General features: G+C 39.1%; 1 protein-coding gene across 1 annotated transcript in view; it reads left to right on the top strand.

The window, feature by feature from the left end:
• The window catches only part of LOC308139985 (CUB and sushi domain-containing protein 1-like), a gene marked incomplete at both ends in the record, with an annotated part of 391,623 nt that overhangs the window by 360,344 nt on the left and 8,051 nt on the right, over positions 1-23,228 (top strand). Inside the window, 12 exons of the mRNA XM_080509617.1 lie at positions 994-1,170; positions 4,104-4,289; positions 9,161-9,337; positions 9,899-10,078; positions 16,043-16,216; positions 16,348-16,414; positions 17,936-18,042; positions 19,483-19,556; positions 20,355-20,466; positions 20,630-20,809; positions 21,245-21,307; positions 22,656-22,817. Of these exons, the coding sequence (XP_080365743.1) occupies positions 994-1,170; positions 4,104-4,289; positions 9,161-9,337; positions 9,899-10,078; positions 16,043-16,216; positions 16,348-16,414; positions 17,936-18,042; positions 19,483-19,556; positions 20,355-20,466; positions 20,630-20,809; positions 21,245-21,307; positions 22,656-22,817 (1,659 nt within the window). The remainder of the gene's footprint in view (positions 1-993; positions 1,171-4,103; positions 4,290-9,160; positions 9,338-9,898; positions 10,079-16,042; positions 16,217-16,347; positions 16,415-17,935; positions 18,043-19,482; positions 19,557-20,354; positions 20,467-20,629; positions 20,810-21,244; positions 21,308-22,655; positions 22,818-23,228) is intronic.

Here is a 23,228-nt window from a genome sequence, read left to right on the forward strand (position 1 = left end):
GTGCTTGTGTGCGTGCATGCGTGCGTGCAGGTACACAGACAAAAGTTAGCATCTGCCTCCTGAGGAAATAGCTGCTCCTGTTAGAAAGCTAGTATGGCTGATAGAAATATAGAGATTAAACAAGGGAATGATAGAGAATGAGGCTGATTCACAGATATACAACACAGAAATGAACAGAACCTGAGAACAAGTACCCTGTTGCCGTGAGGTAGAGATGAGGCATCAGAACAATTGGGGAAAAGAGGCACACAGTGGTGAAACTCTTGTGTCTGTGCATTGAGCGTCACATTCAAGAAACAAGGTCTTATCGAAAAATTGGGTGGAGAGAGGTGATGACTGAGGGGCAAGGAGAGGATAGAGTAATACAATTTGGGGGTAAAGGGAGATATCGGAGGACAAGTCATTTGGCAGAAATAGAAAATCGTGAGCAGTTTCATATCTATGTCCTCCAGAAACCTGTGCTCTGTAAAACATAGATTTCTCTAAAATTGAAGAAAAAAAATAATTTTGTTTTCCCCACAGACAGCTTTGACACTTTGGAACGATTTCTCCTAGTTTTCTGCACAGACTAGAGGGGAAAAAAAGTCTTTCAATGTTTTCTTGCAAAAGTGATTTTAATTTTAGAGGAGTTATTGGTTTTCTCTCACTCTCTCTCTTGCTCTCCCTCTCAGGCCATTCAATTAAACTCAATAAAAATAAGCTACACTGGTTTGACTGTACACTGACATACAGTGTAAGCAAGGCGAGGGGATTTACTTTGGTATATGAAAGTTTAACTGTACATACTGCAAATTTATGATCAGTGCCAAAACCTGTGATTATTGGGGTCTAAACCTGACATTTTTGTTCTGTTTGTTTTGCATACTTTTGTTGCTGTCTTTTGCAAAGTGTTTTGATCCTAGCTTTTCTCCTACAAGCAGTTTTTATACTTTGACAGTTGCTCAATCAATCCCCCCCTTTTTACAAAGGCCTAATCCTTTCCTGTATTCCCAGCAACTTCCTGTGGTGACCCCGGTGTACCCCCGAATGCAGTCGTGTCTGGAACTCACAGTTGGACATATGGTTCAGTACTGCAGTACTCTTGTCTGCCCGGTGGGCTTCTGATTGGCAATGCGACTCGCCACTGTCAGGAGGACGGCACCTGGAGTGGAGCTCCACCGTACTGCACCGGTAAAGTTGAATTATTTAATAAGACTTTATGTATGATGACTTCGATGTTCAGTGTGGTGTGTCAAAGATATGTACTGTATGTCCGGTGATGTACAGTCATGCATTTTCAGATCAGCTTTACAAATTGACAGATATTATTAAATGACTTTCACTTATATAGCGCTTTTACGACTTGAGCAGTCTCCAAAGCACTTTACATTGTTGATCACATTAACCAACCAATGGAGGCGGCTGCCACGCACGGCGCTCAATCCATCCTTTGGGAGCAGATAAGGAACCAAACCTGGAACCTTCCAGTTGAGAGACGACCACTCTACCAACCGATCCACAGCCGCCATGTTGGCTATTGCAAGAAACAAATCCACTGGTTTCACTCCTTGAAATAAAGGATGTTTACAAATGTTTATGGCTGTGTCTTTTCTGACTGGCACACAGGCTCAGTCATCTTCCATCACCCTAATGCAAGTCATTTAAATTGTGCTATTTAATTTAGGAATAAAATAGCAAAGATACAAGAAGTCATTATTGCAAATGTTATTAACTTATGTTATTGACTGAGAGGTTGTGTTTGGCTAAAGTAGTATTCATCATTGGTGTTCAAAATGTTCAAATGTACTTGCACGAAAAGTAAATATATCATACTCCATTTATATTAAATGAAAATAAACAAAGTTTTTATAGATATATTTCACACTGTTCTTTTATTTTGCTTTATTGTCATAAAACTGAGAATTAGTAAAACAAAGATAGAAAAAAAAAAAGAATCAGTAAAACAATTAATTATATCAGTGATGGCAGGCACTATTCCAGGTTGCCTTCTAATCCTATTAGTAGTGTGAGCCCTTACCGCCCTCTGTCCATGTGGGAAAGAGTGCTTGAACACGACATTGAACACCAGCTTGTGCCAGAGAGAGTGCGAGCGCCCTGTAATGCAGCTGTCGTCCGTGTGTGTGTACATGACATTGAGCAAATGAGTGAATGTGATGGGTTATGTAATGTTGTTTAAAGACCGCTAAAATGCTAAAATACACTATGAATGACTATTTACCAAAGCAAAAGCCCCAATTGACGTTGGTAATACGACAGCCCCCAGTAATATCGTGCCGTGCCCTGTCGTGTCGTATCAGCAGGAAGTTTAACATTCCCTAAAGAAACAATTGTGCAGTTATTTTAATACATGTACACTGTATCGATAGCTGCTTAAGTCTTTTTTTTTTAACCTAGTTTAACCTAACTAAAACTGTTAAACAACAATAAGTTTGATTTGTGACTCTAAAATTGGTTCACTTGTCAAAAAGTAGTGTCATAACAAGACGGAGGGAGGCCACTCAGATAAGTCAGTAATGAAGACGTCATTCTTTAGATTCGGCGTGACATGCTGCACGATGTCACCTGTAGCCTGCTCCTAGGCTAAACAACAGCTTCTAAATATAAATGACGGATGTGATTGACAGAGTTTTCATGTGCTACTGTTTTGCTTGATTATGCAGCAGATTTAGTTTTCATTTTAATCAGTGGGTATCAAGTACTGTGTTCAGGTGCACTAAACCAGAAAGTGGTCATTATTTCACTTTTATTAACTGGATTCCAGTTTACACAATAGCTTCAAGCTACATGTGGTTGTGTGTTTTAATTTCTATTTTTTCCAGACACAAATGCCAAAACTAGAAGAGACTTTATAATTCAAAATTAGTTTATCAATGTATTACGGGGCAAATTGCAACAAGCTGTTTCTGCCATTGATTATGAGTAGACCTACCTTTTAACTTCATGAAATCCAGCATGTTCTGAACATGTTGCTTTCTCTTGCCCATCTGTTCCACAGACTTTCCCATGAAGAAGACACACTGAGAAGAAATTTTATTTCTTTTTTTGACTAAATTATCCTCGTGAATTACAAGCTATTCTGCATTGTATTGAACAATTATGTCACCAGCTGGCATTAATGCTTTGGCAAGTAATGCTGGCAAAATAGTGTAAATACATTAAATATAAAAGCTGAAAATTACAATCAAAATGGACACTAATATTTTCCTTACTTCAAGTTGAGAAAACTGTACTTGTACTTTATATAACCTTGGCTGAACTTCATGTGTACAGAGCACACAGGAACAAAGAGGTAGAGGAGTCCTGGTTTACCTCCCAGGTTGTAAGCGCTGCTCTACAGCAGGCTTACGCAGATCCCACAACAGTACAACTTATCATTTCCAAACTCAGCATCAACTGTCTCAACAGCTGAAATGCAATAAACTTACTCCGCTGGCCTCAAAACAGAACACTCAGCAGGGTAGAATCCATCCTGCAGCTGAAGACCTCATTGAGATGCAAGGCGCTGCATTTGGAGCTCCAGCCTGTTAAACTCACAAATCCCCACCGATGGAATTTAAGCTGCTAAAATTGTGACACGCTCAGTGCCTTTAATGCTAGAACAATTTGGTATAGCCTAAATGCAAAGAGCTGTTCTACAAAGTTTGCGTGTATGGGTATGTGCCTGCATGCATGAGTGTGTGTGTGTGTGTGTGTGTCACTGTCAGGAAAAAAGTGCTGATGAAAAAAAAAAACCCCAATCGTTGCATTTTCTGCCACGCAAATGCTTTTAAGTCGATATAGTTGACCTCTCGTATGAATGCATGCATACATTTTTAGCAACGTGATCCCGGTGAGAGATAATCTCTTACCACTGTATTTTAATATTTACTTATTCTTGTCACTGAAATATTCCAGATGACAGAAAGACACATGCATTTTAAAACTTTGGCTTTTCGAAAGATATTAATTTTTCCATGCAAACTGGTGTAGTTTAATGTGCTTCTGTGCGCGCCACATCAGTGAGGACTGTGTGGGGGGGGGAACTCGGCTGTTTTAGTGGTGAGCAAGTGTCAACCGTCGGTGCACTCTGGTACATTAACTTCACGTCTTCCTTCTTGCTATAGGTGTAAGTGCTGGAATCTGCGGGGACCCGGGAATCCCTCCCCATGGTGCCCGCCTGGGAGGAGAAGAATTCAAAACCAAGAGCCTTCTGCGTTTTAGCTGCGAGGCAGGGTACAATTTGATTGGCTCAGCTGAGAGAACCTGCCTACACAACAGCACCTGGAGCGGCACACAGCCTGTCTGTCAAGGTAGGACACATGCCAATGATGGTTTACCTGAATCATTTTGTGAAAGCATGAAATGTTGACCTGTGAAAGAGCATTATGAAAGCATTTGAAGTGCAATACACACTTCAAACAACACACAGACAACCTTCATGTTTCTACATTTTCACCAGTCGATGTAGACATTTGCACACTGCACACAGTGTCCTATTTATAAGAATTCTTTATTGACCCTGTTTTATCGTAAAAGGTTGCTGCTTGCTCCATACAAGGGACTTGGGTGTGACAACACAGCATCATGCTGATCTGTCTGTTGTGAAAATATCATAAATTTTGATAGCAAGTCATCCCTGTCTCATTTGAGGTTACCTTTGGGTCCCAACCTAGATTCTATTAAAACACCGCTGTAAAAATAAACATTGCTATAAGATGAGCTTGTACAAATTGTGCATAGACTCACAGTGCATTTGTGGCATATAGACTTAATTATTCAGCAGTTTGTATGAAAATAAATCATCACACTCACAATTTTGAACCGTCTAATATTTTCTATAGATAATAAAGTAGGGCCATATTACTCTACATGCTAATTAAAATTAAAATAAATCAATACCTCATGAACCAGAACTTTACAATATCATTGTACGGTGTTTCAATGACAATAAAGACATGCTATTCTAAACTAAATATAAATTTTATTAAGTTCCATAGCTCAGTTCATGGTACTCATATTAAATTAAATTGCACTCTAATGTGACTTCTAATTTTTCATGTGATTTTTCATGCACTAACTGCTGTGGTCTAAGATGTTGCAGCAACAGAAAATAAACAATTTATAGGGCTGTTTTGCTGTAAGTGGTGATTTAATGTATTCAGAAATATATAATTGTAACTCCACAGGCAGCTTTTAAATTCACATAATGAAACAAATTTATGGAACAAGCACTTGAGGAGAAAAAATCAGGAGTTTCAACTTGCTGTTTGTCCATATATGTGCATGTTTATATTTGTGTGTCCCAGATACACAGGATTGAAGTGTGTCACTTCTCACTGACTGAGCTGGGTCGTCTGCAGCACTGTGCTAATAAAGTACATCCTATACAACAGCAGTTTTCAAAGACACTCGTGAAACCCATGGGAATTTAGGCAAAATTAAAGTGGGTCCCCGTAGTGCTGTAGAGACACTGGGATCTTAAGCTGCAACCTGCACTGCCTCCCCTATTCCCACATAAGACATTTTAGGTGAAAAAAAAAAGACTGCTGACATGAACTTCACTGTTTTCTGAAGCAGATTTTTAGATTCACTTAGATACATGAGCTGTTTGTGGAGGAAGTGGTGAGGTAGAGAAAGTATGAGTCATATGGTGGGAGTGTTTACTCTGCATTATTGTGTGGCTGTAGTAGATTAGGTCATCAACAGTGTACCAAAAAAGAACCATGAAAACAATGAAGACCTTTAAAAGTAGGTCACGTGTATGTTGATTTTCGATAAATATTAACAATTTAAAAGATGTATTTGTATTTTATGCACTAAAACTGTTGGTATTTAAAATTGAGTTTATCACACTATCATTTTACTGGCCCAATACAGATTAAATTGAGCTTGTAGCGATGTGGCTTTTGAGCTCAAATGACTTAGACACCCTTAGGTGAGACTTAGGTTTTTAGCTAACAAGGTGACAGATTAAAACCAATAACAAAACCCCTCACAGTTTAAAGAAACTTCAGTTTCTTTAAACTGTGAGGTTTCTGAATTTGTCAAACAGCAATTATTATTAGCCACACAGCAAAATGTAAATGATTAAATGATGTGCATCCTATTGAATAAAGTCTCAATTTTATGAATGCAATGACAGTGTTAACAGGCATGCAAACCTAATACTTGCAGTATAATAACTGGTAGGTATGTATTAGCAGATGTCAGTAAGATATAAAGAAAGGGTTGGGCAGTAATTTGGAAATCAGAGCAGACTAATTGTGAATACCCATTCAATCTGAATTACCTGTGCCTGTGAAGGGAATACGGAAAAGGCAAGTGTAGCCGGTAATTCTCAGATCTCCATCAATTCAGCACTTTCTTGAAATGAGTCCCAACAAAAATGTTGGTTAGGTTTTATACCACTAGGATGTTCAGTTTAGACAATTCTGTCACATTTCATGTCAGATCTTTCAGAATTTTAAAAATACAACAGTATGAAGACAGTTTAAAAATCCATCCTAAGATAGATCAAAGGAGTACACAGTGTTTAATATAATAGAGATTGATACTACATAATGTATGTCATGTGTATGGAAACATATCTCTACAACAGGTTTTCTCTGTCAGATGTTAGTGTTAAAATATGCTGTCAATTACATGAATATCCAGGGATGTGCACAAACAGAACAGTCAAAAATGAAGGACAATGGTCAGTTAACTGAATACACCATTATTTCATTTGTGGGAGCCAGAAAGAAGCTGTGCTCTGCTCTGCTCTGCCCTATCAGATTGAAAGTGCTGGGCACTCCTCTTAACTCCACTCTTGTTGGTTTATCTGTGCCTATGACAGAAACATAGGGAAGTAGTCACTGGATGAACGCAATAAACGCACAAATTGGATGCATTTTTTGATGTGCGTTTTATTTTCTTTTTCTTTTTTACTTCAACTGCCAAAATGAACAAGATGCTTCTGAAAGTAACATTATCCTACAGCATCCTAAAGTCTTTATAGCTACTCATAATGAGTTTTTTTTTCCTTGCCAGCAATTAGGAATTGAATTCATTCTTGTGTAAAAACTTCTGCCCAAAAAGTAATCTAGGAAAAAAACAAAAATACAAAACAAGGAACAACCTGGAGTTTAAATAACTTGCAAGTTAAGTCTTATGTAAAATGAAGATTGTGTATGACATTGTTACAAATAAGCTCTAGATTTGACTCTAAACAATAAACCTCAAAATGTACACACACACACACATTTGGGGTGTGTGCCTGTTTGTGCGCCGGTGTCTATGTTTGTGTAATACTAATTATTTATGTCTGTCCACAGTTGTTTTTCATTAAGCTAATAGTGGTTAAAAGCTGATTCAGAAAGGGTGAGACATCTATCACTGAGACACAAATACAAAGAAATCCATACACACTACCAGACACACACACACAAAGGCAAACTATTCCTCGCACGCACGCACGCACGCACGCACGCACGCACGCACACACACACACACACACACACACACGCATTCATCAAAAACTGTTAGCTCCACATTTTTGAATGTATAGTCATGCTACACTCTTTGACAAGTCTATACGCTCACACACACACACACACACACGCATGCACGCACACACACACACACACACACACACACACACAAAGAAAGAGCTTGGACAAGGCTTTTAAGGACTCTAACTAATGTATTCCATCAATAGGTGTCTGATTGTTAAGGGCCGTCAGCCGTCATGATCTTATTAGTGAAATGTGCCGTGGTTGGTTGCTAAATCCTGACGGCTCTGTTAATGTGCCATGTCAGCAAACTCAAGATCAATGGATCACTAGTTAAGAGTCGTAGTGCTTTCGTGACTGCATTCATGTGGCCTTTCTTGACAAGTTTTTATTACAACCAACAATACAAGCGCTGAACAAACATTTGACTTGTCTAAAAGCACGTAATGGTTGAGGTCCCTACAGTAAAGAGGAAGGACAGATTTTAGATGATAAAAAGCCCTACTTGACTTAATTGAATCATTAGAAAAGAAAGCGGTCAAGCGGTTGTGAATATTAAAGCTTATAAATGTGGTCATATCTGACTGGTTCACTCCAACCTAAACAATCAAGTGCACTTGCTCGCTCTAGTGAAAGTGTGGAAGCTCTCATGTGAACTAAAAAAGTGGACCAAGACCCCTGGAGAAGCCTCTGAACAGACTCGGGTTTGATTGTAGTCTGAACATGGCACTTAAGAGACCACAAACACAGGAAGGGACTGCATTTGGAAGCACCAGCTTCATGTAGGATATTTCTTTTAGTGTGTGGAAAAAAGGAATTCCTGCAATGTTTTGACTCCTTTATATATTTTACAAGAAACAGTGAGCCCTCAGCTGGCAAAAAACAACACAGTAATCCCACAAGTGCAGTTTTTATGGTAGGTTATTGAAAACATATTTTATATGTTTTCATTTGAATTCTTATGGTTGATTGACCACAATGCCACAAAGGATGAAAATTGACTATGACACAATTTTTTTAATACTTTCTCCTCTTTTGTTGTCAAACAGAAATTGGACCACAATGGTGAACAAAGTCCTTTTGGACACTGCAATGTCAAACACACAAGCAATGTGGAATTACAATTATGTTTTCTTTCTGTTCCTTCTCTGAGACTGTGTTCTCCCACAGAAAACTCCAGAAGGATGTTGTCCACAAGAAGTGACTGATAATTAACTTCACATCCCTGCTGCATGACAAAAGCCCCCCCCCGACACACACACACACACACACACACACACACACCCCTATCCAATTGTCCAGTGCTACAAACCAAACACAACATGCTTTATTTTCCAAACAATAGGCAACACCAGGTAACACCCTGCCTCTGTGCGTTTTAGGGCTTAAGTGCCACTTTGGCAGTGATCGTTGGTGCGGCAGATACATTACCAGCTTCTTGTTAGCCCTGAGCACACGATGATACTGTACATCTGCCATTCAGAGCTGGGAATCAGTCCAACAACCTTTAGTCATCAGTCAGCCTCACTACCTCAAGGACATACTTTATGTTGTTTCCAGCTGACTCCAGTGATAATTTCATTATTGCGGCCCATAGCTGATCAGGCTTGAGTGACAGGAAGACATCACCACTCACGGCGATATGATCGCTGTGGTTAATTAATACTGATTGGTATTTCCTCATTTCTCAGCGGTGTCGTGTGGTAACCCTGGCACCCCAGCACACGGCAGAATCGTCTTCAGTGATGGCATCACCTTTGGCAGTTCAGTGGCCTATGCCTGCTGGGAAGGCTTCAAAACATCAGGCCTGACCAACAGACACTGCACGACAAATGGGACGTGGACTGGACAACCCCCTGATTGCACAGGTAGAATTGCACTGCCCTTTTATTGTTGCTGGCAGCATGGGATGTGGTCAATATTATGATAACTTGCCAAATGTTGAGCAGGATACATCATGGCATTCCTCAGTGGTGGTAGTACATACAAAGCAGTGCTTTTGAAGTGAGGGTTTTAAGAGTAGTATGAATTTTGCATGAACTGGGCAAACAGCTGCTGTGCAAGTTTAGGACTGCACAAGGTTAAGTTTGTTGTGTCTGAGAATTTAACTTATAAAGTCTAACAGAGGCTGGCAGACATTTGGGGGGGAAAAGAAGATGGGAGGTGGATGAAATGAAGTAGGTATAAAGTTAAGGAAGACGGTTTGTGAGAGAGCTGAGTATGAAGCAGAGAAATAAAAAATAATTAGCAGCTGTTGAAAGTGTGGTAAACCATAGATAGAAAAAAAACAGTGGATTGAAGAAGATTGATGTGTCCAGAAGTTGCACGGCGTAACATCTGGCTACACTGTCGAAGGCTTTCTGGAATATCCCCATCTGAAAAGTACTTATACAGACAGTATGATTTCCTTTATTATCTGTCTCTTCTAGTGATCAGCTGTGGAGACCCTGGGCCAGTAGCAAATGGAATCTATCTGGGAACTGAGTTTAACTTCAACCACACGGTGACCTACCGCTGTAACCCGGGTCACCTCATGGACCCACCTGGACGCAACATCCTGCGCTGCACTAAAGAAGGAACCTGGAACCAAACCAAGCCTAGCTGTAAAGGTATGAGGAGAATAAACTACTGAAAATAGATACTAAAAACATTCAGTTATTGTTGTTGCAAACATTGAGGAAATAGTACAGTTAATAAAAAAGAAATGGTAATAAAACCAGGTATAAAAAAATCGAGTCTATTTTAGTAAAGTGAGGCGTGGCAGTTGAGCTGAACATTTGAGACTTGAGGAAATACACTGGTTTCTAATGTGGAGATTTATCATTAATTTAACAAGTGTTTGTTTTGGAGTAACACAAAGCTTTTCCAAATTATGATTAATTTCTGCAGAATGAACTGGAAAAACAATTATACTCATGCAATAGTTATGGGTTGTTGTTTTTCCACGCTGTCACAATTCCGTACACCATAAACTAGCCTGTAAGAAAAAATAGTTTTAAAGCTCAGGATAATAATAAGAAAGTTCTAATAATGTTAGTGTACAATGAACAAAGTTGAGAATAGTTATCTGTGAAGAGCTGTGAGATAGCTAGATAGATTAAAAAAAATAGCTTCACCAAAACAAGTGACAATTTAAGTAAGAAAAATAGCTCTTCTATTCAGTCTTGCATGCTAAAATAATAGATAGTGGCTTCAACAGTACATTAGAGGGGTAAGTTTAGGCCAGGGGAAAATTATCATTGCTCTTTACAATAACAGAGTGTTAAATCAGGGTTTATTTCCCGAAACTCTTCTGTTTTTTTTTCCCCCACAAACACAAAAGGGATAATAAAAAAGAATGCATTAAAATAAAATGAGTCAGAGTTTTACAACAGCCCATATTTAGAGTTTAGACTATGATACTCAACAACAGTAAAAGGGAACGTTTCCTGAGATCCTCCCTGCCGCTTCTTCCCACAAACAGAAAATCTCCTGCTGGCTCCAGCAGTTGCAGGGGCTTTGAACTGAGATGAAAAAAAACAAAAAAACAAAAACTGAGAAAGCAGGCAGAGGGGCTACCGAGCGGGAGCCGGAGAGAGATGCAGGGGGAAAACAGAAGGGTAAAAGATACTGTAGGTGATAGAGGAAAAGACTCGGGCACAAAATTGAAAAGTGAAAATTTGAGGTTTAACGGAAGAATGGAAAAGAGAGGGAGAGATAGACGGAAACAAAATGCTCTTTGTTTCTCCTATCTATCCCTCTTGGCCCTTCTTCTCTCCTCACTTTCTTCCTCCTCTTTAGGCTCTATTTCATGTTTTTGTCCAGCACCCTCAGCATTCATTTGATCCTGTTTGGGGACAACAGCTTTCTCACTCACAGACACTGGGAAACGTATTGAATGAGGGCGCTGTAAACCATCAAACTGTGGCTTCACAGGCAAAATGAATCAAGCGAGACTTAGAGGGAGAGGTTGAGTAAGCAAAGGAATGATGAGGAATGAGAGAAGGGAAGGTGGGTAAGAAAGAAAGACTAGTGGCTTTAAAGGCGGAGGGATGTGGAGGAAGAATGGAACAGATGAGGAAGTGTATTGGAAGAAAACAGAACAGAGGGACACAGGAACACACAATGAGTAATGCAGAGATCAAGACAGAAAGAAAGCAGAGGGTGGGAAAGGAGAAGGAGATAGCTAACCAAGGGAATGAAAAGGGGGTGAAAGTGATGAGCCATTGTTGGGCCTACAAGGAGAAGGCAATAGGAAAGCAAGTGAGAGAGGAAACAAGTGATGGGAGAAACAAAGAGAGGCAAATCAATACCTGCCCCCAAACCTGTAAACACATAGTGAGAGAAGGGATTAAGCCCATAAAAAGTGTTGGCTGGATGAAGTGCACCACAAGAAATATGCCTAAAAGACAAAGAGGGAAGGAGGGAGGGAGAAGGGGAGGATCAGTAATGGTGTAAGAAGAAGTCCAAAAAGTAGAGGAAGAGGATGAAAGAGACTGGAGTGGGGACAGAAGGATGAGGAATGGAGTTGCAGAGAAAAACCGAACAAGCACAAGAAGGAAAGAGTGCAACAAAAGGTATGTAAAAGGAAAGGAAGCAAAGGACTCAGTGTACGGACGTGTGGAGACGTGAGAGGAATGAGGATAGGAGCAGGGAAAGGAGGCAGTGACTAAAGGAACAGAGGAGGTGTGTTTGTAAGCAGGGATGAGTTACTCGTCTTCCTTTGGGTTGTGAAACCAGCCTGGCATATTTACAGCAGGGGAACAACGCAAAGTAGAAATAAAAGAGTTCAGAAACCTTCAATTACAGGCACAAGTGTTCTTTGGGCATCAGAGACCTACAGAAATATTGTTCTGGAATAATAACTGCTGGAGTCAATACAAGTGTGTTCTTCTATTTTTAGACAGCTGGAGTTTGTTCCCTAACAACAAAGTTGTTTTGGGGGGTGAGGAAAATACCCATTCAGTGATTAATTTGAATCCCCATTAGCTTCTGGCTAGCTCCTAGCTATTGTTCCTGGAGTCACCCAGGAATAAAATGATGGACTGCATGCTTTAAGAAACTGGCACTGACTTGTGTGCAGGTGTGTTGATGTATAAATAGGACTAAGAACCAACACAACACATTGTGGAAATGAGAGAAATAATATGGGAAGATGAAACACACTTTGGAAGATGGCTTTAGGGAGAGGCAATGCTTCTCCGTGACACTGGTGACATATTAAGCCTGAATTACTCAGCTGATAAGCTTGCTGAAAGTATCGGTAGTTGCCTAGAAACAACAATTTTACCCACGAAAGGCATTTCTTTCTGTAGTTCAAAAAGTACTTTGAGTCAATTGTGCTTTGATTCTGCATCAGAAAGACTGATCCCATTGCCATAGAGAATAAAAAGAAAAAAGACAGAAAAATCTCAAAAGGTTTTATAAATAGAAAAAACAAAAAACCTACATCAAATCAAAATAATTGTTGTGTAATGTGCATAATGCTGGGTCCCTTTTATATACAGGGTGTACGTGCTGTTTGCGTGCGTGTCTGTTTGCATATTTCTGTGCCATTTTCTCTCTGCGTATGCTTGCGTACTCTGTATATCATGATAGCAGAGTGAATGGAGCATGAAACCATCTGTCTCCTGGTTAGATGAGAATTACACTGACTTTATTAGATGTTTGAAACCATACAGATGGTTATCATTATCTTGGGGAGTGAGGCACATTCACGCTCAGAGATGTTTATCAGGGTGTTGTGAAGCTATGTGTGCAGACATCCAAGCATGTAAAATTACACATCCAGGTATGAACACACAGCGAGTTGCTTGAAATCTTGTCAAGATGCTTTAACCTCATCATGCATAAACAACACGCTGTGTAATTATCTCATATTTAAATCTGCCGTAAGTAACAGATACTTTTTTAATGCATACTAATCGGTTTGATCTGTTGGACAATTTGGAATCAGCATTGGTTATGTACACGAGCAGTCTCAGATTTTTAAATAGCTGTGGGTTTGTGGCGGACCATTAGTGTTACATAAGATAAGAAACTGTCTCACATATTACTGAGAACATAAAGGAAATTAAAGTGTGCCTTTGTGCCTCCTGTGCCTTTGTTTGAATATGACTTGTCATCATGTTTAATGGCATTGAAAACTTTTCATCCTAATGGCATACATTGTTTTATTGTTTCATTTTATTTTACTTCAAATGTGACTCCAAACAGAGGTCACCACAGTGAGAGAGAGAGAGAGAGAGAGAGAGAGAGAGAGAGAGAGAGAGAGAGAGAGAGAGAGAGAGAGAGAGAGGCATTGATCCCACAGCATCTTGTGAGTCATACTGTACCTCACAATAACACTTCAAATGAGCTACAGCTATAGATTGAATATTTCATTAAAAATTAAAGGTTTAAAGAGCTATCTTTAAAAGGCACTGATTAAGCAACAATCAGACTATGAATTGGCGTTTTGGAATGACCTTTTTAGAGAGATGTTGGACTAAAGACGTATACTGTGTTATCCTAAAATCTACAAAACATCACTGGGTTTAGGTAGTTTTGAGTTGTTCTAATGCCTATTAAAACAATAGTTTTATGTATTTTTGACAAATTAATGCTGAAGTTATTATTCTAGTCATTTCCAAAAAATCTGCATTCACCCGTAACTCCCAGTGTCGGGCAACCATTTGAAAAGAAGTTGTTGCCTTGTGAATAACACCAGCAGTTCAGTTGGCAAATTTGAGAAAAACAATATGCCACAGTGATTTGCAATTGTTGCAGTGGAAACTAAAATGCCTTAACAGGAATTCCAAGGCCCCAGTGGTGATGTTGAAGCTCTCAGCCCATATGGTGACTGTGGTTTGGTTGTTTTCAAAACTTATTTAAATGTGGTGACTGAGGTCATCTGCTGCTAAAGGACAATACATATCCATGTGTTGTTGATGCTCACAGCCATCTGCAGCTTTTGTTATGTATTGTTTGTGACTTCATGTACCTCCCATCTGGAAATCTTCAGCCATATTGACCCTAAAAAAATTTTTTACAATGCTGTCTGCTAAACTCAATCAAAAGTCTCAGTCCCGAATGGATCCGCATAGCTAGCTGTAAAATGGTCAAAGCTCGAGGCTCAAATCCACTTTCAGTAGAAGGTCACATATACATATTTTTTAATCGCTGCAGTAATTGAAAATCATTAGCTCTTTGTGCAATAATGGCCATGTCACTAAAAAAATAAACCTCAATTGTAATAAAGTGTTTAACAAAATTAAACTCACACTGTGCCTTGAGGAAGGAGTATGCGTATTAATGCATGTTTTACACGGCCATGCAGCCTCTGATCTGAAAAGATTTTGTTGGAAAAACATGGTGAAGCACCAACAAATTCTGATCAGCCACCGATTTCATTAAAAGTCAACTTTAAGACTAAAAATACGATGACAAAGTTAGTGGATGAGTTTTCCTTTCGGGAGAGCAGATCAAATTAGTTATGTAAATATTGGTATTTTACCCAGAGAGCGGATGTCTCTATTAATATCCACACAAGTCAGTACTTCCCCGCATTAGTTAAAGGGGAGGTTAAAAGATAAAAAACAAAACTGAGGTACTTACACGCTGCTGAACTTGCATGTCATAATGTCAAGTCTGCATAGGAAGCATCTTTAATTTTCTATTAATCAGTGATTAGCAAGGGGCAGCCCAGGAGTCACTGCATGATTAGCACTGTGTGATGTTTGGGGTATTTTTTTCTTGCTGCACGCAGAGACAAACACCCGCGCTGACTTGACCCTGAACACAAAGGTAAATGATGCCACTCTTGGCATCCAGTTCATGGGAACAAGTCTTTGTGGATATCATCCTTCAACTTTCGAAAGGCCTTGTTTTAATTGTTGGCTCAGAGCGTCCACATCTAAGCCCTAGATATCCACCTGGGCCACTTCATCTTTACTGCTGTTTTGCCTCTCTGACCATGACAAGATGTCCTCTCATCCTGGCATTTTATGATGTATTTTTTTGGTTTTTTGTCACTGTTAAAAACAAAAAATAAAGACTCATCAAGGATCAAATGGCATATTAGAACATCATTCAAATATGACTTCCCTGAAATACAACTTTATGAACTAAAATGTTTTGTTGTACAGGTTGCAGTGTCGGAGCTTTAGTCATTTTTGTAGATGTTGACTCACACACACACACACACACACACACACACACACACACACACACACACACACACACACACACACACACACACACACACACACACACACACACACACACACACACACACATACACACACACACACGTGTGTATGTTCTTTTTGGATATACTGTATTACATTGACTTACATTGATTGCCTACAGATTAACCTCAGCTGTAACAACTAGTTTCCAGACCATAACCATTTATTGATTTCTTTTATGAAGACCTCCAGTTTTTTCCAAGCCATGATATTTCCTCTTGTGTTTGTGTACATTAGGGTTTAAGGCCCTTTAAGTATTGTAAAAAAAAGGCCAAACACCCACACACACAGTTAAGTTATTTTCCACTGTACTTTCAATAAAACATGCTTTTCATTTATGTGTTTGTGTGTGCGTATGTCTTTCAGTGATCCAGTGTGGATCTCCTTCTCAAGTGCATTATGGGAAAGTTGAAGGTACCGACCATTCATGGGGCTCCAGTGTCAGCTACAGTTGCTTCCATGGTTATCAGCTGTCCACTCCAGCCGTGTTGAGCTGTGAGGGGAATGGGACTTGGACAGGAGACGTCCCGCAGTGTCTGCGTAAGTTTGCTGCTAATTTCACACACTTTGTACTGCTGCACTTTACCTCTGGGATTGGGCTGTGAACATTTCAGTCTTGTAGACAGATACACTAAGCAGGAAATCTAACTGTCAATATTGTGTCTTCAAAGCTATCCTGTGTGGGGATCCTGGCTCTCCTGGAGGAGGATTCAGAGAAGGAAACCTCTTCGCTTACCGGTCAGTAGAGAGGCGATTAATGTGTGTACTGGCGCATACAACATTCAAACAGGAACAGAAATAGTACACAAAGAGCAAAGCACAGTTCATGAGGGTATTATGAGAAGAACACCTTTACATAAAACAAAACCCACATCACTGTATTTTATTAAGATGAAGACTATAATCACAATTTAACTGCCTTCTAGCTGTGACTTTATGTCAGTAATAAATGAAAAATATGTGTCACAGTCTCTGAAAAGTGTTGGCAAACTGTTCCTACAGTTTATGTAAGCTGTTCTTACTGAAAAAGCTTGCTGTCCAGCACAAGTCGTCCTCACAGGTATCATACATTCCCCACTTGCCTCGAACCTTGAGTGTCTATCAACTTTTGTTTCCTGCTCTAAAAGAAGCACTAAAGTGGAGAAGGAGCAGAGCCATGCAGAATTGTACAGGCTAAACAAGCTTCTGTAAATCTGGTGCAATTGTCCCAGCTTTGTAAGTTGTTGTGTTGATTTCTAAGGCAGTAGCAGTGTCGATGGGTGTTTGGTTTCTTATAAAGCACACAAAGGGCCTGGTGGTATATCGACTGTGCAAGTGCTGCACAGGTGGACTGTGCACAGCTGCTCAAATGATATGACATTTATAATATAATGATGGCTGTGATGCATTTTGTCGCTATATTCGTGGTTGTACCTTATCTTCTGTCACAAGGCTTTGAGGTTTACAACAGTTGTTATCATGAACTATTTAACATATATGAGAAATAACTGCTCCACCAGCATCACTGAAAACAGCTTTTCTTCTTCAAAGTGAAATTATTCTATTTTTGCAAAAAATTGAACGAGACGTTTTTAAAGCACAAAATTGGTTTATGCTCTTTGTATTCCAGTGTGTTCTTCTAACTTAATTTACCTCCGATAACCATTGGTTATTTACCTTGCTTCCCTCAATAGAGAGTTATCCACCTTTTTTGCTACAACTAACTCCATTGCTCACACTAAATTCTGGTGAATCATGACAAGAACGAGATTTGACAACAAGAGGTGGTACATCTATTTTTTTCCTGGGACATGGTTGTGCAGGATATTAGTGCTTTTGAAGATCTAAGAACATCTACGGTTGGGAGCTTTTCTGTGTAGAGGAGCTTGTTCTTTCATAGGGATTTCCAGGTACTCCAGTTTCCTCCTATCATCCACTAGGTTAACTGGTCTGTCGAAACTGAGTGCGAATGAATGTGTTTGCCCTGAAGTGGACTGACGACCCGCCCGTCTTGTACTCTGCCTTCTCCTGTTGTTAGCTGAGATTGCCCCCACACCCCACCCCATCCCCACCCCCACCCCCACCCCAACAACAATGAATTGGATAATGTGCTGCTGATAATGCTACCTGGTCAAAGGGAAAAGCCAAACAAACTTCTAGGCTGTGGTATGAATGACATTGAGCTGTAAAATAAATCTATAAAGAAAGCAAAAAAATCAAAAAAGGAAGTGTAAACACACTATTAATATTGTACTCTGTTTCAATGGTTTTCTGTAAAAGGTCTGAGGTCAGGTTCTACTGCCAATCCCCCTACCTGCTGGTGGGCTCAGCATCCAGAGCATGCCAGGCTGATGGGATTTGGAGTGGCCAACAACCTGCCTGCATAGGTAAGCAAGAATAAAGAGATAAAAACCAAGGTCAACATGCAAACACTGAAAAAATTGAGTGCATGTGTCACTTTTGAGCAAAGGGATGACCTTGGATGAACTGCAGATGGACTGTATGAAGAATTAAACATTCAGTTTGGTCCTTTCAGATTTTAAATAAATGTTGCTTGAAAACCGGTGTTTTTTCATACATGGATGGCAAAAAGTTATATAGAAAGTTACAATCACTCACAGTGATTATAGGATGGACAAGAAGATGAAAAAGTAAAAATTTGGATTGATAGTGAGCAGGGCGGACAGGATTAAAAATGAACAGATCACAAGGTCAGCTGAGATTGAACATTGGCGATAAAGCAAGAGAAGTCACGTTGAGATGGTTTGGACATATGGTGAGGAGAGATAGTGTATATAAAGTATAAAGGATGTTGAAGATTGAGCTGACAGGCAGGAGGAGAAGAGGAAGACCTCCAGGCAATCCGTTGACGCAGTGAAAGAGGACATGGAGGTGGTTGTTGTCACAGTAGATTTGAGAAGGAGATCCTCACTTTCACTGGTGAAGTCTTAGCTGCATATCAGAGAACTCATATAATCATGTCTATTATATATAGAGTGGAGGATTTGTTTGTCCTCACTTGATTAAAAAAAACAGTTGAAATGCATTTCAACCACAAGCAGCAAATTCCTGCTGAAAAAGCATAAATCCTCTTTTAAAATAACAGAATGTTTGTATACATGTTCGAGACAATTTTGGCGGACATTAGATGTTTCAGTGCAAAAGGAAACATTTAAGCGACAGCTCATGAATAAAGTTGTGTGGAATCAGATTATTGGTAAACAGGATTGTGAAGATAACACACACATTTGTGCATTAGTATTCCTATGAAGCTGGAGCTTGAAGATATTATCTAATCGATAGATAAAGTGTGTAGTTTTGATGTCAGCATTTGGTTTCTAGAAAGATCGCATCTTGCAAAGCAGTCTTTCATTCTTGGAGTGAATTTGGAGTGAGTTTTTGCAGTAACGAGTCTGAAAGCATGACACTTACATTGGAACACGCTTTAAAATCACAAGGAATAATCTTTTTTTTGTTGTTCATCGTCTGCTACGGTTGAAGTGTTAAACTACCTGATAGTGCAACGTTTTCTGCATGAGGAATAATTTTTTTGGATTTGTTATGAAGTATTTAACTCTAAAACCAATCTGTGTGGCACCCATATACCTACAGATGAACTCTGGTATAACATCCTATATTTCACTACAAATTACTATAACAGCCTGAAACATCATGAGTATCTCCCTGGGTGATAAATTACTGGAACAACTTCACTCCATCGATTTAGCACTATAGTGATATTATTTTTTCTATCATTCAAAAGGATGTTTTAATTGACAACATTTGCCTGTATGTCTGTGTGTGCTTGTGTGTGCGTGTGTGTTTAGACCCAGCCTTTAACAGTTGTCGTGATCCAGGAACTCCAGCTTATGGTGTCCCAGTCGTGGCACAGGGCTTTCAGGTGAGAAATGTATTGGTTGATTGCAAAGCCTCTGTATAATGAATCAGATTACATGAAATACACAAAATCACACAAGCCAGAAAAGTCAGACATAACAAAATACCTCTACGTTAACATTGAACCATTAATCATGAGTGGAGTTACGTAACATAAAATATATTTTATTGACCCTGTAGACCCATTAGCAGTGTTTTATGTGATAAATTTATTAAATGGAAGCAACAATACAAATGTCTGCATTTCATTAGATGAGCCTATTACTTAAAAAAACAGTTCAAACAGTCAACATGCGGGGTGCCTTATCTAACGTGACCTCCTTTGTAAGGTTACACTTCAGCATTACTTTCTATTATCTCAACACATTATGTTGTTTGGAGAAGATATGAAAATGTTTCAAAGAGATTTATCGGCTTCCCAATCCTCAATAGACATACATGCAAATCCTTCATTTTCTGCAGGCATAATTGAATATCATCCACATTTCATACTTCTTCTGACACTTCTACAAAGAGATGTTGATGCTGTGGAAACAGATGGGAACACCAAGGGATGCCGGAGTAACACTTAGGTTTAACTGTTTTGGTAAATGTGATGATGGCATCCTCCACAAGGAGGAAAAGTTTCATATTCAGGTTGTTAAAAAAATCTGCTTTAGAGGTTGCGCTTATTATTTAAAGTAGTTTGTTTTTGCAATAAATGTTTATTTTAATTATATTATAATTCCCATTTGATGCGTAGTGGAGCAGGTTTTTAAAAGCTGGAATACAATACATCTGTTGTGCCTGCTATGATTTGTAGGTTGGTAGTAAGATTTCCTTCAAGTGCCGCAAAAACTACCACATCCTCGGTTCCACAACAAGAACGTGCCTAGAAAACCTAACCTGGAGTGGAACTCAACCTGAGTGCATAGGTAAGGCAAACTCTGTTGTACAATTCTGTGTCCTTGTTGAGGAGATTTATGAAATTTCTCATACAGTATTTGTCTTTCAGTTTTGTTTGAGAAACTTTCAAAGCTTTCAATCTGAGATGTGACTGTCAGAAATATATTTACTTCTTTCCTCTCTGTCGCTCAGCTCATTCATGCAGACAACCGGAAACTCCCAGTAATGTAGATGTGCGATCCATGGACCTGCCTACTCTGGGATATACGTTGATATACACTTGTCAGGATGGTTTCTATCTGGCCGGGGGATCGGAGCACAGAACCTGTAAAAGTGATGGAAGATGGTCAGGAAAACCACCTCTCTGTAAAGGTAATCAGATCCTATCTTGTGAACGCACAGCTTGTATGAGATGGAATGAAATTTAAAGTGGATGTCTGGCAAGGTGTAAGATAAATATAGATGATCATCATGACATGATTTCTGTGCTCCTGTAAAATCGTCTCAGGTCTAATAATGCTGGGGTGATATTCTTTTGGAGTGGCTGTGAATACTGTGATGTATGACAACAAAACAATAAGGTTTACATCCAGACAGGAAATAGAGGGCAAGCAGTTGTCTATGTTATGTTTTGCTTTTTTTTTTTGGTCCGTCAAACCGCAGAAATAGGAAATGTCAACAAAAAAGGAAATTGGATCTAGTACTTATCCTGTTTCCTCGGTTCTGTCTCATGTTGAATATATGTTCCCACACTGTCCATACTAAATGGGATGTCTGTAAACCTTTAAATATTTTATTATCTTTCAGTTGGAGTGAAAATCAATCCCAAAGGCAAAGGAGAGTCAGACGTCCAGAAGAACAAGATCCGTGGTATACACATATAAAGACGTTCATGCACAAGACAGCACATACACCACAGATGCACTGATAACAATAAAACTGTGTAAAAAGTTAAGAAATTCACATTTGTAAGATTGTTTCTTTGTTGTTCCAGTGCTTCATAGTAATCATCTGAAAGTCTGATTATTTCTCTTTCGAATTTTTCCACATCTGTGAAGAGCATATATTTGTATAAGCATCAGAGCTGAGTACATAGGTCGCAGCCATACAAAAATAGTATGAGCAAAAAAATCATCCACATCCCCTCTTCATCCCTTCGTCATGGTGATCAGCAGCCTGCTCACACACAGGTCAAAGGGAAAATCTGCTCCTCTGCCATATTCTTGAGGTACCGGTAATCCCTGACATCTCGCTCTTGGGGGCCGAGCATTGTCATCTTGGATAGAGTGTGATGGACTGTGGAGATACAGGATAGTCATCATGTTGATCTTTCTGCATGGAGAGAAGCTAATCCAGCTCCTGATTGTCAGTGTCTGTGGGCACAAGAAGCTAAATGTAAGACACAACAGAAAAGGCAAATAGACTATATTTGGCATTGGTAGAGATTTGGAAATTGTTTCATGGACCTTGCCCACACACTCAGCTTTGCTCATCCCACAAATGAACGATCCTTACAAATTCCATGTCAAAGGGAATTGATTAAGTTTTCCAATGATATAACATTTATGCCAAGAGAGCTTACAAAAATGACACAATCTTGCATGCATGTTTTACCTTTTATTTCAAAACATGTAAAAAAACATTTTAGATTTTAGTTTTCATCTTGTCAAAGTATTTTATAATATATCAGATTGACAGAATGAAAGTGGCTTGTGTGTTGAGAGCATTAGATGGAGTTAAAAAAAATCTCAAGGAAAATCTTTTGGCAAAATACCCTATAAAGTCATTAAGCTTGAAGTTGGCTTTTCATCTCTCTATTTTCTATAGAGCTGTTTACATTGTTAAATCGATGAATACAGTGAAAGAGTGTCAATAATAAAGAGGACAATGATTTTATTTGTAAACTGCTAAGTTTTCAGGATATCTGTCTTCAAGTGTGGAGTTTAGAGAGACAATGACTGAGCCACTCGATTATAAAGGAACCAGAGATATTAATGTTTGTGTTTGTTTCTTGACAAACTCTTGAGCGTAATCCTAATCCTGAGCCACGCTTTACCATCATCCCCTTGTTCATAACCTTTGTTGTGTAATAGCACTGCAACATCCTTACAAATGAGTATTTTGACATTGAAGCAGCAGCTTTTTGTAATCTTTACATAAAAAAACTGAAGCAAGCACTACATTCCCTCTTGTCTCTGTTTGTTTGTGTTCTTTACAGTTCCAGTGGACGTCTTTTCTCCAAACTCTGAGTGGAGCGGCTTCTATGAGTATCTTGGAAAGACGCAGACCACCACATTTACAGTTACGGGCTTCAATGTTTCGAGCGGCCGAGTCAACGTCACATTATTGGAGACAAGTGGAGTGTCAATCAGACTGTCAGGTAAAAAATATCAAGGAGCATACTCAAATTGAACTGTTAATTCTAATTTGACTATCTCAACAAAAGACCTGAAATTATGGGCGAAGACTTTTAAAAATCAATATAGATCTGAGCCAATATAAAACTGGGCCAAGAAACCAATTTCTCAACTCATTTTCATTTTCTCAAGTTAAACAATGCCTGTCGCTAGTCAAAAAAAGCATGTGAAAATTAAAATAATTTTCACAAATGACCAAGAACAAGATAAGGAGGTATAAAAAAAAAAGGTTGAAAAGCTTTATTTCATATGGCAAGAAATTAATGGTAATGAATTATAGATAATATGGGCCTGGCTAATTTTTACCTTTTGCATCACTATTGTTGAAAGAGGAATCACATCCCATGAATGGATGTGCCGTTTCAGATGTCAAT

Source organism: Blennius ocellaris (genome assembly GCF_963422515.1).
Source record: "Blennius ocellaris genome assembly, chromosome: 1".
Taxonomy (NCBI): Eukaryota; Metazoa; Chordata; class Actinopteri; order Blenniiformes; family Blenniidae; genus Blennius; species Blennius ocellaris.